The 12408-nt window shown below is 39.7% G+C and overlaps 1 protein-coding gene across 10 annotated transcripts in view; it reads left to right on the plus strand.

The window, feature by feature from the left end:
- AP2A2 (adaptor related protein complex 2 subunit alpha 2) overlaps positions 1-12408 on the plus strand; it is a 73785-nt gene that overhangs the window by 16103 nt on the left and 45274 nt on the right. For 4 of the 10 annotated variants that reach the window (XM_061610084.1, XM_061610090.1, XM_061610085.1 and 1 more), the window contains exons 2-3: positions 695-788; positions 2357-2425. The exons of 1 other annotated variant lie outside the window; for it this stretch is intronic. In XM_061610084.1, the coding sequence (XP_061466068.1) occupies positions 695-788; positions 2357-2425 (163 nt within the window). Of the gene's footprint in view, positions 1-279; positions 298-694; positions 789-2356; positions 2426-12408 lie in introns of those variants that run through there. 5 more of the 10 variants (XM_061610087.1, XM_061610089.1, XM_061610093.1 and 2 more) reach the window with 2 other exon arrangements.

Consider the following 12408-nt stretch of genomic DNA (forward strand, 5'->3'; position numbering starts at 1 on the left):
TTGTGGAACTTTCCAAAAGTGAAAATATTTAATTTTTTCAGTGTTCCCCCAAATTACCACTTTTCCATTGGAAAGATTAAGAAAAATAAATTGGGAGGGGGAATTTCCCTTACATTTTTCTTTCCCTCCCCCCATCTTTTTGTTCAGGCCTTTACCGCCTCTGAGAGCCAATGTGGTGTAGTGGTTAAGGTGTTGGACTACGACCTAGGAACCAGGATTCGAATCCCCACACAGCCACGAAGCTCACTGGGTGACCTTGGGCTAGTCACTGCCTCTCAGCCTCAGTGGAAGGCAATGGTAAAACCACCTCTGAATACCTCTTACCATGAAAACATATTCACATGGTCGACTTGAAGGCAGTCGAATTTTCATTTTTTTTACGGACTCTAGGCAGTGGCACTAGGAACAGTGGTGGCACTGCGTTGTGTTATATGGATCAAGGATCCAGCTGCTTGGAGCGTGTAAAAACCTGGAGCCAGTCTTCAGTTTGCACACTACCAATCCTACTATGAAGGCACTAAACCAGAGAGGCCCTGGCTTTATTTGTGTGTTCAGATGCTTTAAGAGTTCGAATTGCATTTTGAAGAATTTGCTGTGACTTGCAGGAGGTTTTTTTTAAAAATCCCTATATGAAAGTATTACAGTGCTGCCTCTTACTGTGTATCTAACTTGGCTAATTCTGGTAACATTGTAGAAAGAGGCTTTGCTGGATGTTCCTATCTGTCTAAATGACCTTTCAAAGGAAGTGTGGAAGCCTTTTGTTAAACAGACGTTTTCAGGGTTTGAAGGTCAGTATTCCAATCCGGGAGGGTGGATGTTGTAGGAATGTTATTGCTGTAAGCATTTTTGTTTCCCTTTCCTGGTAATTTGGAGAAATGGGGACAAAAGTATTAAATATATTGAGGGAAATGGCATAAATACCTGACTTAATGTTTCCCATTTCGTTCTTATGCTTATAACTGCAAGTACTTAGAATTACATATTTATTGCATTTGTCAACCAATTAAAGCTTAGCTGATTAACTGATTCAGTTTGCACAGGAGAAACAATAGTTAAACAGAGGCGCTTATGTTGTGTTGCTTTGAGTCATGTCTTTGCACTGGCTGCTAGCAGGAAAACGCTTCCACTTGCATATGGTATACTAATCCTGAGAGTCCAGAATTGTGTGTGTGTGCAGTGCAATGGGTAGGATGGAATGGCAAAAATTGGGTGCCATACCTTGTACAAGTAGGAGTGTTTTTCGGTGACAGAAAAAGCCACCATTAGATGCGACTGTCATAGTAGCCTTCATTTTGGAAGAATTTCTCTCTCCCCCCCCAATACACACACATACACGCGCGCACACACACAAGGAGGATATGCCTCTTTTAAGAAGATGCTTGCCCTCTGCAATCTTTACAAGTATGAAAATTAATTGTAAAAAATCTGCTGCCTGATTAGTTGGGGATACCTTTTTATGTATAAAAATGTTTAAAATAGTTTTATTTATTTATTATTTAATTTATATTCCGACCTTCCTCCCAGCAGAAGCATTGAATATAAATTGATGCATTGAATATAAAAATATTTTCACTACTTTTAATGGAATTATTCCCCACAGCCCATGTAATAGAGGCTGCCCAACTTCTGATTATACTGGGGCAATGATAACTTGATTCCCTTCCCTTTTTTGTCAGTTCTACATGAGTGCACACCATGGATATTGTACTAACATCTTGTGTGTGTCATTGGTCAGCCCAGTGCATTTTAGGCTTGCCTAGGGGGCATTCTTGATCCCTGGTGATCCATTCTGTAGGGTGAGAAGTTCATTAGCCACATATATGCTTGCCAGCCTTAAATGGCATAGTTCTTATCTGCATGATGATGGGCCTTCACTTGGTGTATGATCACGAAGTGAGATCTTGTGCATCATTCCATGGTTCTTCATGCAACAGCTGATTCTTTTTGATTAGCTAATGTTGTTGACTGACACTGTGCCCTGTAGGTCATAGTGGGTGCGACTGTTGATCTCTAAAAATTCTTTTAGTCATCTTTGCCAGTTCTGTCATCAAGTAACAATGGCTTTATTCTCTCAAAGTTGGCTCATGTTGCTGCCTGGCTTCTGCTGCACCTGTCTCTTCAGAAATGTTGGGTTTAGTCACTTTGAGCAAGAACTAACATGTCTATGTGCATAAAAAGGGTTTCCCTAACTTATGTAGAAAAATGGGTTTTCTGTGCTTACTGTTGGGCATAAAATCTTTGTGGTTTTAATTTTAAGAGTCTTTCTATGAGTCATGCACCTAGCACTGTGGGCAAAAAAGGAAGCTCTTTTAAAAAATTCTACATTCTGACCTGGGGTCCTTCTATATTTTTTCAGGTAAAAGTAAAGAAGCTGAGATAAAAAGAATAAACAAAGAATTGGCAAACATTCGATCAAAGTTTAAAGGTAAGTTAACTAGTATGTTGTTCCAGCAATATTGGCTGAGAACAAGAATTTATTTTCATGAATAAAGTGATACAACAGTTTGAAACAAATGAAGAAGGACAAGAGTATGCTAAGTAAAATCAAAGGCTGATTGAATGCTTCTAATCCCATACTTAATAATTTTACACTGAACAAATATTATTCAGAAATTTGCCCATTTCAGTTAAATGTACATCTTGAAACATGGGAATAATTTTGTTCCAGAAAAGTACTCGATCAAGAAGAGGTGAACAGCAGTTAAAGAATTCTATGTCTTTATGGGTCAAAAGATCCCAACGTTCAGAATGTACTGGGACTGGCTTCTGCCATTTTCTTTTGTTATAAAATGGCCTTGTAGGGAGGATGTGGCATTTAAGAAGCTATTTATATGAAATACATTATTGCATGGTGCTGTGGGCCATATTCAGGGAAAGACCATAGCTAAGTGGTAGAGCAACGTTTTGCATGCAGGAAGTCCCAGGTTCTGTCTCTGGCATCTCTAGGTAAGGCTGTGCAAGACCCTGGTCTGAACCCCTGAAAGAGCTGCTACCAGTCAAAGTAGATGGACCAATCATCTGTTTCATTATGTTCATTATGGGCAGAGGAAAATTAAGAGTTATAGCTATCCATGTGAGGATTTAATTTTGAGACATAATTGGAAGAATACTTCAGCCCCACTGTAGAGAGTGGTGTTGCTGGAAGGTGATCCAGTTTTGCATCTCAAGCTTAAATTAATTTTCCAGAACTTCAAGGTACTCTTAAGATGACAAAACAACAATGTCCTCAATGTGTTAAAATATATGCACTCAGTGAATAGACAACTTGGATGGAGAATGTCTTCAGTACAGTGTGCAGTCAGCCCCTGGTGAGGAAATACTGAACAATAAAAGAGAAGCTCTTTGGAACAGGAATGGGGGAGCTAAAGTAAAGGCCTTTTTCAAGCCAGAAATAAGCAATGAGTTGTCAAAGCCTGTCACCGAAATGGCAGCTTCCATCTACCACACAGGGAAACCATGAGGTGTGTTAAGAAGGGATGTCTCTATGTTCTTAGGTGTATGCAGTTAACATTATAAACACTACTGTTACTTTAATATTGCTCTTTGAGTACTTCTGCATTGCAGTAGCTCACAGTTGCATAATGTGGTATGAGTGAGGCAAGGCTGCTGCATTTTAAAGGACTCCGTCCTGTATTGCTGGAGGAAATGTATGGGTTGAGTAGTTGATGTGGTTCCTTCTTCTTTACAGGCATCATTGGAATATTGTGGTATCCAGCTGTGGGAAAACCACAGCCAGTTAAGCCTAACTAATTTCTGAAGATTTACACTCTGAGAAACATGTGAAGTACATGTTAAGTGTGGCTGTTCATTCTTTGTGCCCCATGAGTGCATTTGCAAACTGGATAAACTGTTGTAGGTACCACACACCAAAACCCATTCTGTTGGGTACAATTGAAAGTTTCTTTCATGTCTAATTTCATTGGGGAGAGGGGGGCCTCTGGGTGCCAGAGAAAGAGAATTGTGGAAGCTGTGGCCGTTGCCAATAACCCTGCATTAGATTTATTCTTCATTTAATTTTATTCTTTAAAGGAGAAATTGCATACCATAGGAGGAGTAACTTGGAGAACTGTAAGCTTATCTGGCCACCATTTCGAGATCCCTTCTGAGAGGATCTCTGTTGACAAGCAACTTATTCTACCCTACTGTCACCTCTCATCAAATAAGTTTTTGATTGGGGTGCGTGGTTCAGACAGGTTTCTGATGTTTGCCAAAGTATGAATGTTGTTGAGGATCAAGGGCCGTGGTGGGGAGTCTTACTAGATTCAAAATGTAAGTGTGGTTTATACGGAAGAACATGCAACTGCACATGTGTTGATCATTTGACTGTTGTTGTTATGTGCCTTCAAGTCATTTACGACTTATGGCGACCCTATGAATCAGCGACTTCCAATAGCATCTGTCGTGAACCACCCTGTTCAGATCTTGTAAGTTCAGGTCTGTGGCTTCCGTTATGGAATCAATCCATCTCTTGTTTGGCCTTCCTCTTTTTCTACTCCCTTCTGTTTTTCCCAGCATTATTGTCTTTTCTAATTAATCATGTCTTCTCGTTATGTGTCCAAAGTATGATAACCTCAGTTTCATCATTTTAGCTTCTAGTGATAGTTCTGGTTTAATTTGTTCTAACACCCAATTATTTGTCCTTTTCACAGTCCATGGTATCTGCAAAAGCTCTCCTCCAACACCACATTTCAAATGAGTTGATTTTTCTCTTACCCACTTTTTCCACTGTACAACTTTCACATCAATACATAGAGATTGGGAATTCCATGGTCTGAATGATCCTGTCTTTAGTGTTCAGTATTACATCTTTGCATTTCAGGACCTTTTCTAGTTCTCTCATAGCTGCTGTCCCCAGTCCTAGCCTTCTTCTGATTTCTTGACTATTGTCTCCATTTTGGTTAATGAATGTGCCAAGGTTTGTTTCTTGTTTGTATCTTGTTTGTATCTTGTATCTTGTTTGTTCACCGCCCTGAGAGCTATTTTGCTAAGGGCGGTATATAAATTGAAATAATAAAATAATAAAATAAATAATAAATAAGGTGTTGATAATCTTTTACAAGTTCAGTGTCCTCATTGTCAGCTTTAAAGTTACATAAATCTTCTGTTGTCATTACTTTCATCTTCTTGATGTTCAGCTGTAGTCCTGCTTTTGTGCTTTCCTGTTTAACTTTCATCAGCATTCGTTTCAAATCATTACTGGTTTCTGCTAGTAGCATGGTATCATCTGCATATCAGAAGCTCTCTGGCACATAAGTTAAAAACAGTAAATTTGTTTTATAATCCCAAAGTAGCTGATTATTCTTCCGTTCATGCTGAGAGCTCAGCTTGCCTCCTGTTTAAGCACTCTTGTGTTGTTTTCCTTCCTAATAAGCAAAACATACATTTATTCAGATCTCATCATGAAGCAAAGAAAGTCAAACATGTATTTCTATCCATTTTACCACTATTTGCTCTAGAATATTCTGTATGCAATGGCCCTTTGAAAGCAAGGGAATTTCTTATCCATAGTGACTTCTGGAATTATGTTCTGGCTTTTTAAACCGTGTTGCTATCCCCCACCCTTCTCCCTTCACTTAGTTCGGAGGTGTATTTTGTATCTTGTTTCCTATTTTATTTTACACTCTCTATGTGCTTTTGCACGTAGATGTGGTTCATGACCAAGCATTAAAATAGCAAAAATTAAAAACGCCAGTTTAATAAATGATACAGCAATAGTATAATCCACTCTTGCTGTGTGCTGACTGTAAAAGATACGGCAGTGAAGAGACTGTAGCACATTGCCTGAGATAAGAAAACATTCTGTAGAAACACTGCTTGGCAAGATGATAATGGTTTGTCTCCTGATGCAGATCCTCCTATCAGCTGAATGTGGTGTCGCCCTTCTTAAAAAAGACTGAGCTTTGCTCGCTTAGAAGCCAGCCAGCCAATTCCTGGCAGCCTGGGCTGAACAAAGATGCACATCAGAATCTGACACCCCCAGGTCTCTGTTACTGGTAGAACAGCGGTATTAGAAAATACTTGTCACCTTGCTCCAATATGGAAGTAACAAGGATCCATTTCCCTTTTTTAACTATTTGGAAATGGAAATGGACTGCCTTCAAGTAGATCCCGACTTATGGCTACCCTATGAAGAGGGTTTTCATGGTATGCAGTAGTCAGAGGGGTTTTACCATTGCCTCCCTGTGAGGCTAGTCCTCCCCAGCTGGCTAGGACCTGCTCAGCTTGCCACAGCTGCACAAGCCAGTCCCTTCCTTGTCCGCAACTGCCAACTGGGGGGCAAGTGGGCTCCTTGGGACTATGCAGCTTGCCCACGGCTGCACAGGTGGCAGGGCACGTAACCCCTGAGCCACTCACTGTGGGGTGATCTTTACTTGGCCCTTGACACCCAAGAGACACGAGCGGGGATTTGAACTCACAGACTCTGGGCTCCCAGCCAGGCTCTCCTCCCCATTGTGCTGTACCAGCTGCTTTTTAACCATTTAGACACTTTTAAATTAAATTTTAAATGTATGTGCAAGTCATACAACAAATAGATCACACCCACCCACATATACACAAGTAGTACATAGAATCAATACATTCTTAACAACCCAGCAAGAAAGATGAGCAACTGAGGCATCAATTAATCACCTCAAGAATTTGTGGTAAAGTAATCATGAATAACAGTAAGAATGATAAGAACATGGAAAGCATATATCCTCTCCAAACTACTAGGGACAAATAACAATACAATTAAATAAAATTGCTTTTAAGTCTCTTGGACTTGGGTAGGACAATTTGGTATTATGGATATAATTCAAAAAAGGTAGCCACCTTTCCAGAAAATTGGGTCCCTTGATTTGTGAGGAAATCTTATCTTGAGCTAACACTTCCATATTTTATTGAACCATGTTTGAATCAATGGAGGCTTAGAACACTTCAGTTCTTGGCAATTACAGCTATGGCTACAATAGGGTTCACTAAATGTGATGCCCTCCATATGTTGTTGAACTCCAACTCCCATCAGCCCCAGCCAGCATGGCCCATAGTCAGGAGTGATGGGAGCTGTAGTCCAACATCGGGAGAGTGCCACATTGGGTACCCCTGCCTGGGATACAATAAGGAGTAAGGTGATCAACTCTCTGCTTAATGCTGGTTGAGCAAAAACTCTGAATTCAAGCCTCCTGTCATCATCTCTCTCTGTCTCTCTCTCTCTCTGTGCGTGTGTAACATAATGCCTGTAGGTTAAAATTGGCACATGTTGACCTTGATAATATTGAACAACCTGGAAGCAAACAAATAAGATTTTTAGAGAGTTCAACCAGGGATGGAACAATGTTCCAGAGGCCCCACATTTTCTCCACCATAATAAATAATCCCTAGCAACATAAGCCAGATGAACCACTGTATGATGTCATCTGGTGAAAATTTTAAATCTTAATTCCATAGTATTAAGTGGTGATGTACTGAAAGGACCCAAGGTCCAAATTTTATTGAGGACCTGCTCACCTAATGGAGAGCCAAAATCCTGGTCCTACTTCCATACATAAGGGATCCTTCCATTTTATAGAGCTCAGCAGCTTATATACAAAGATAATATTCCTTCAACGTGGGAAATTCTATTAATATGAGAGTTTCAAAACCCATGGATGTGCAAGAAATGTTTTGGTTGGAGACCTCTTTAAGTAAACATTGACATTGTTAACACGGACAGTCTTGTGTGGAAGATACTCTTTTTTTAAATAAATGAATGATATTCCTTTAAACTAAGGACGTCTCTCTAAAGGCCCTTGTGCGTGGCCTGCAAATTTTTAGCATTCCTTTAAATAAGTAAAACATCCCATATTTATGAAGATGTGTTTGACAACATGGGTGCAGTAGGGCTTATTCATGCATTTATATTTATAAAAGTATTTATATACTGCCCTCTCATAAAATATGAGTGTGGTATACAGCAATATAAAAACATTTTAAAAGATCATTAAAAGCAGTACAGAACAACATTTAAACTGACTGGCTACTCAAGGAAATTTTAAACAACTGCATAGGCCTGTCAGCATAAGGTCTTCAAAAGACACCTGAACGTCAAAAGCAAGGATGCCTGTTGAATCTGTGCTGGAAGAGTGTTCCACAGCATGGAACTGATGACACTAAAGGCCCAAGTTCTGGTTGAGGCCAGTTAGGCCACTGTAACACTCTGTAGCTCTCACCAATAATAATAAACCATTTGTTACTTCTAAATCCTAGAAGGCTAGGAGACACCTTCAGGGTTCAGATTTTGAGATTGTCATAACTTGAAATGCCCATTACAATATTGCAAAATAACTGTCATTTGTTCATAGCCTGTGGCTTGGCATCTACTATATTTAATGTCTATCCAGAGCATGGCAGCTGTGAAAAAGTCAAACTCCATGCTAAGGATCATTGGGAAAGAAACTGAAAATAAACCTGCCGATATCATAATGCCCTTATACAAATCTGTGGTGCTGCCACACTTGGAATACCAGTTCTGGTCGCCTCACCTCAAAAAGGGTGTTGTAGAGTTGGAAAAGGTTCAGAAAAGGGCAACGAAAATGATCAAGAGAATGGAGTGGATCCGCTATGAGGAAAGGTTGCAATATTTTGGTTTTTTTCGTTTAGAGAAAAGGCGTGTTAGAGGTGACATGATAGAAGTGTATAAAGATATGCATGGCATGAAGACAATGGTTGGAAATTTTTTTTCTCCCTCTCTCATAACACTAGAACTCATGGAAAACCAATGAAACTAAATATTGGAAGGTTCAGGATACACAAAAGAAAGTACTTCTTCACACAGTGCATTGTTAAACTATGAAATTCGCTCTCATGAGAAGCAGCGATGGCCACCAACTTGGATGACTATGAAAGAGGATTAGACAAATTCATCAAGGATAAGGCTCTCAGTAGCTACTAGCCATGGTGGCTATGCTCTTTCTGCATGGCCAGAGCTAGTTTGCTTCTGTATGCCAGTTGCTGGAAACCACAGGAGGGGAGAGTACTCTTATGCTTACATCCTGCTTGTGGGCTTCCCATAGGCAATTGGTTAGCTACTGTGAGAACAGGATGCTGGACTAGATGGGCCACTGGCCTGATCCAGCAGGCTCTTCTTATGTTCTTAATGCAAATGAACTGAAATAATGATAATAGAGGTTGCTTTCTAGTTGGTGACAGATTAGATGTGGCCCTGGCTGCTAAACAAATGTCTCACTTCTAGTTCGTGTGACATTGAGAGTGAGAAATGTTTCCTTGGTGAATTTGTGTGCCAGATGATTTGTTCTTCTCCCAGCTCAATACATTTGGAGGTTTCCATATTCTGTTGAATTATAAACTCATCAAAGGCTTGAGAAATAGAATGGGTATATTATTGGTTAAATTCTGGTATTGGGCAAAATTGTGGAAATGGATGGTATGGAAGTATAGAGAAATGTATTCTTCCTAATTTTCAAGAAGAATGTGTACTTGAGCCAGGCATGTTATGTATTGAAAATCCTCAGTAGGATTTGAGCTGAACATGCAGTTTTTGCCACAACCCATAGATCTGGCTTTTATGCACAGGAGGACATGCCTGCTATGTGCAAAAACTCTTGTGAGTCTAGTGCACTGGGGATAATTATGGACAGCTGTACTGATCAGTACTACTGGAAGCCTCTGCCTTTTGAGATTAATATGTAGCATATAAATTAAATGCATATTGGGAATCTACTGCTACTTAGAGTGGCTAATTGGCTTTCTTCCATCATGTCATTTAAATTGTTTATGCAGAGCTAGCTTGTTAGAATATGTCATCCTAACTCCCCATACACATAAGCAGATGAAGTGCTACATGTTGAAAGACTTGCCCTGAATAAGTAAACAATCTAAGGGACTCTGTTTTGAAATAAGGCAGGGTTGTTTCAGAAAACATTTCCAAAAAGATGAACTAGATCAGAGGTAGCCAGTGCCATGACCTCCATATGTTGTGGACTCTGCTCCCATCATCTTTGGCAATTGAATGAATTAATTTATTTAGGTCATGGACCAGCCAACATCTTTGACAATTGGTCATGCTGGCTGTGGCTGATAGGAGCAGGGTACCTCTGGGATAGATACTGCCTTATCAGATTAGATGATGGCAGAGACATTTTTAATAACTTGCCAGACTTGTTGCCTAGTTTGGACATCAAACTACAAGGAGGCGATCAGAAGCATTTAACTTCCATTTTTTTCTTAACCACAGTTTGTCATATCATCTGAACAGACTAATTGTGGTTGCTCTGAAACAATCCAACTTCAAACCATGGGTTATGATGCCAGTGTGTTCTTAAACAAACCATGATTTAGGGTTTGGGTGACATGATATATTGTGTTTAATGGAAATTAGAAATGAAAGTTTCTGAAATCCTCACTCCAAGGCTCACTTGTGTCGTACAACACCATTATTTATTCACCAATAGGCAAAAAAAAAAAAAAAACCTTTGTGGTTTAAGAATGTACCTATAGGAAACAGATATTTTTATCAAACTTTACAAAGCAGGGAAATTGGGCAGCTATAGTGAATGCACCGGGGAGCAGGAGACCTGACCTCCTGTCTGAGATATTGTACTGCCCTCCAAATTGGTCAAAATGCAAACACAATTTGGGTTGGTCTTTCACAGTCCAATCCACTTTGTGTCGCTTGGAAGAATTTGGTAATATGTGCCTATGAGCATATGGCTCAGTGATTATTTAGTGTGATGTCTGAACATGGCCACTAATTGAGGTTTTTTAGAATGCTTCCAAAGCTTGTGTAAATTCCAAGTTTCAGAGTTTAATTCATTTTCCAATTCCTGGTAAGGGAGTTAAACCAAAGTACTGCAAATTGCCCAAATATTTGAATTCATAATAGAGAGAGCGCTAATTTAATAAAGAATATGGCAAGTAGCATGAATGGGCATTTTAACCATTTCAGTACATGTTTACCAGGTACTCCGGTCAGCTAGCATGGCTATGATTATCTGGATGATAGCCATATTCATATCAGTGATTTACATTGTTCAAGACAACAAGAAGTCTTTGAAAATATAGCCATGCAGCTTAGAAAGACATTGTTTTCATAGCATAGTATATCCTATGCAGTGTTGCTGTACTGCTGCAAATAGCTTTATTAAACCAGTCCCACAAGGTTAGGCTTGAGTTGCCTGAAGTGAAGGAATAGGTACAGCAACTTCAGCCTTGCAAACACAGATGTCTTTATGTATTTGATTTTTAAATGTTAATTGTGCCCTTAAAGCAATAGTGAGTAAGCAACAAATTTAAGACTTGGAAAATACAGCCACTGCTTCCCAAACTTGCTGGCTTCTTCTGACCATGGGGCTGTTTCACTGCACTTAGTGTCAACCCCAATTTTCTCACTGGCATTCTTTTCTGATACATGTGTGTTCAAACCCTTGTTTGTCACGTTCACTTTTTTTTTTGTATATACCTAGAGGTCCACAATAGCCCACCTTGAAGATAAATATACCCTTTCTGGCTTACAGCACCTTTATGGGAATCATATGAACCGAATCAGTGGTCATTCAAGAGAAAGCTAGATTGAGACCATGTGTATATAAAATCAGGAGCAGAGGGCAAACGGGGCTATTCTCTTGGGCTGTTTTTCAGCCACTCAGTCAGTCCTCACTACCACTGTGTCTTTTTCCTGTTAGGGCTGGTGGGTGTCATCTTGAGCAGAAACTTGCTTGCTATCATAGCAGCCTCCTACAATGGCTTCTCATGTTAAAATACGCACAGTGGAGGAAGATCACATGCTGCTGTCAAGACATATTGACCTGCATGAATAATACTGATTTGAAATGAATTCTTGTGCAACTTTAAAAAGCCATTCTTATAGGATAATAGTAGTTATTATAACTTAAGATAATAGACAGTTATTTATAACTTAAGAGCAGATGCTTTTTGTGGAGTTCACTTAAACCGTTGTGGTTAAGTCATTCAGTATTTTGATTTCAGAATGTTTGGGTTTATAAAAGCCATATTTACATAGGCTAAACAAGCATATCCATCTGTAATAGTTTCTCAACAGCTAAATGTGTCTTTCTTCCCTCTCGCCCAACTTGCTTCCCTTAAAAACAATTTTCTGTTGCTCTGTCCTGAATTCTGAGAGCCTGAGAAAGTTACTGTAGTGATCAAAAAGTGACCAAAATAGGAGGGATGTAGATCAGCCTTTCCTAATGTTTTGGTCCCCAGATGTTGCTGGACTACAATTCCCATCATTCCTGACCACTGGCCATGCTGGCTGGGGCCGATGAGAGTCTGGGGACCCTAAGGTTGGTATGTATGTATGTACTGCTTTCAAGTCGATTCAGACTTATAGCAACCCTGTGAAGAGGGTTTTCATGAGGCTGAGAGGCAGTGACTGGCCCAAGGTCACCCAGTGAGTTTCATGGCTATGTG

The sequence above is a fragment of the Rhineura floridana genome, chromosome 2 (genome assembly GCF_030035675.1).
Source record: "Rhineura floridana isolate rRhiFlo1 chromosome 2, rRhiFlo1.hap2, whole genome shotgun sequence".
Taxonomy (NCBI): Eukaryota; Metazoa; Chordata; class Lepidosauria; order Squamata; family Rhineuridae; genus Rhineura; species Rhineura floridana.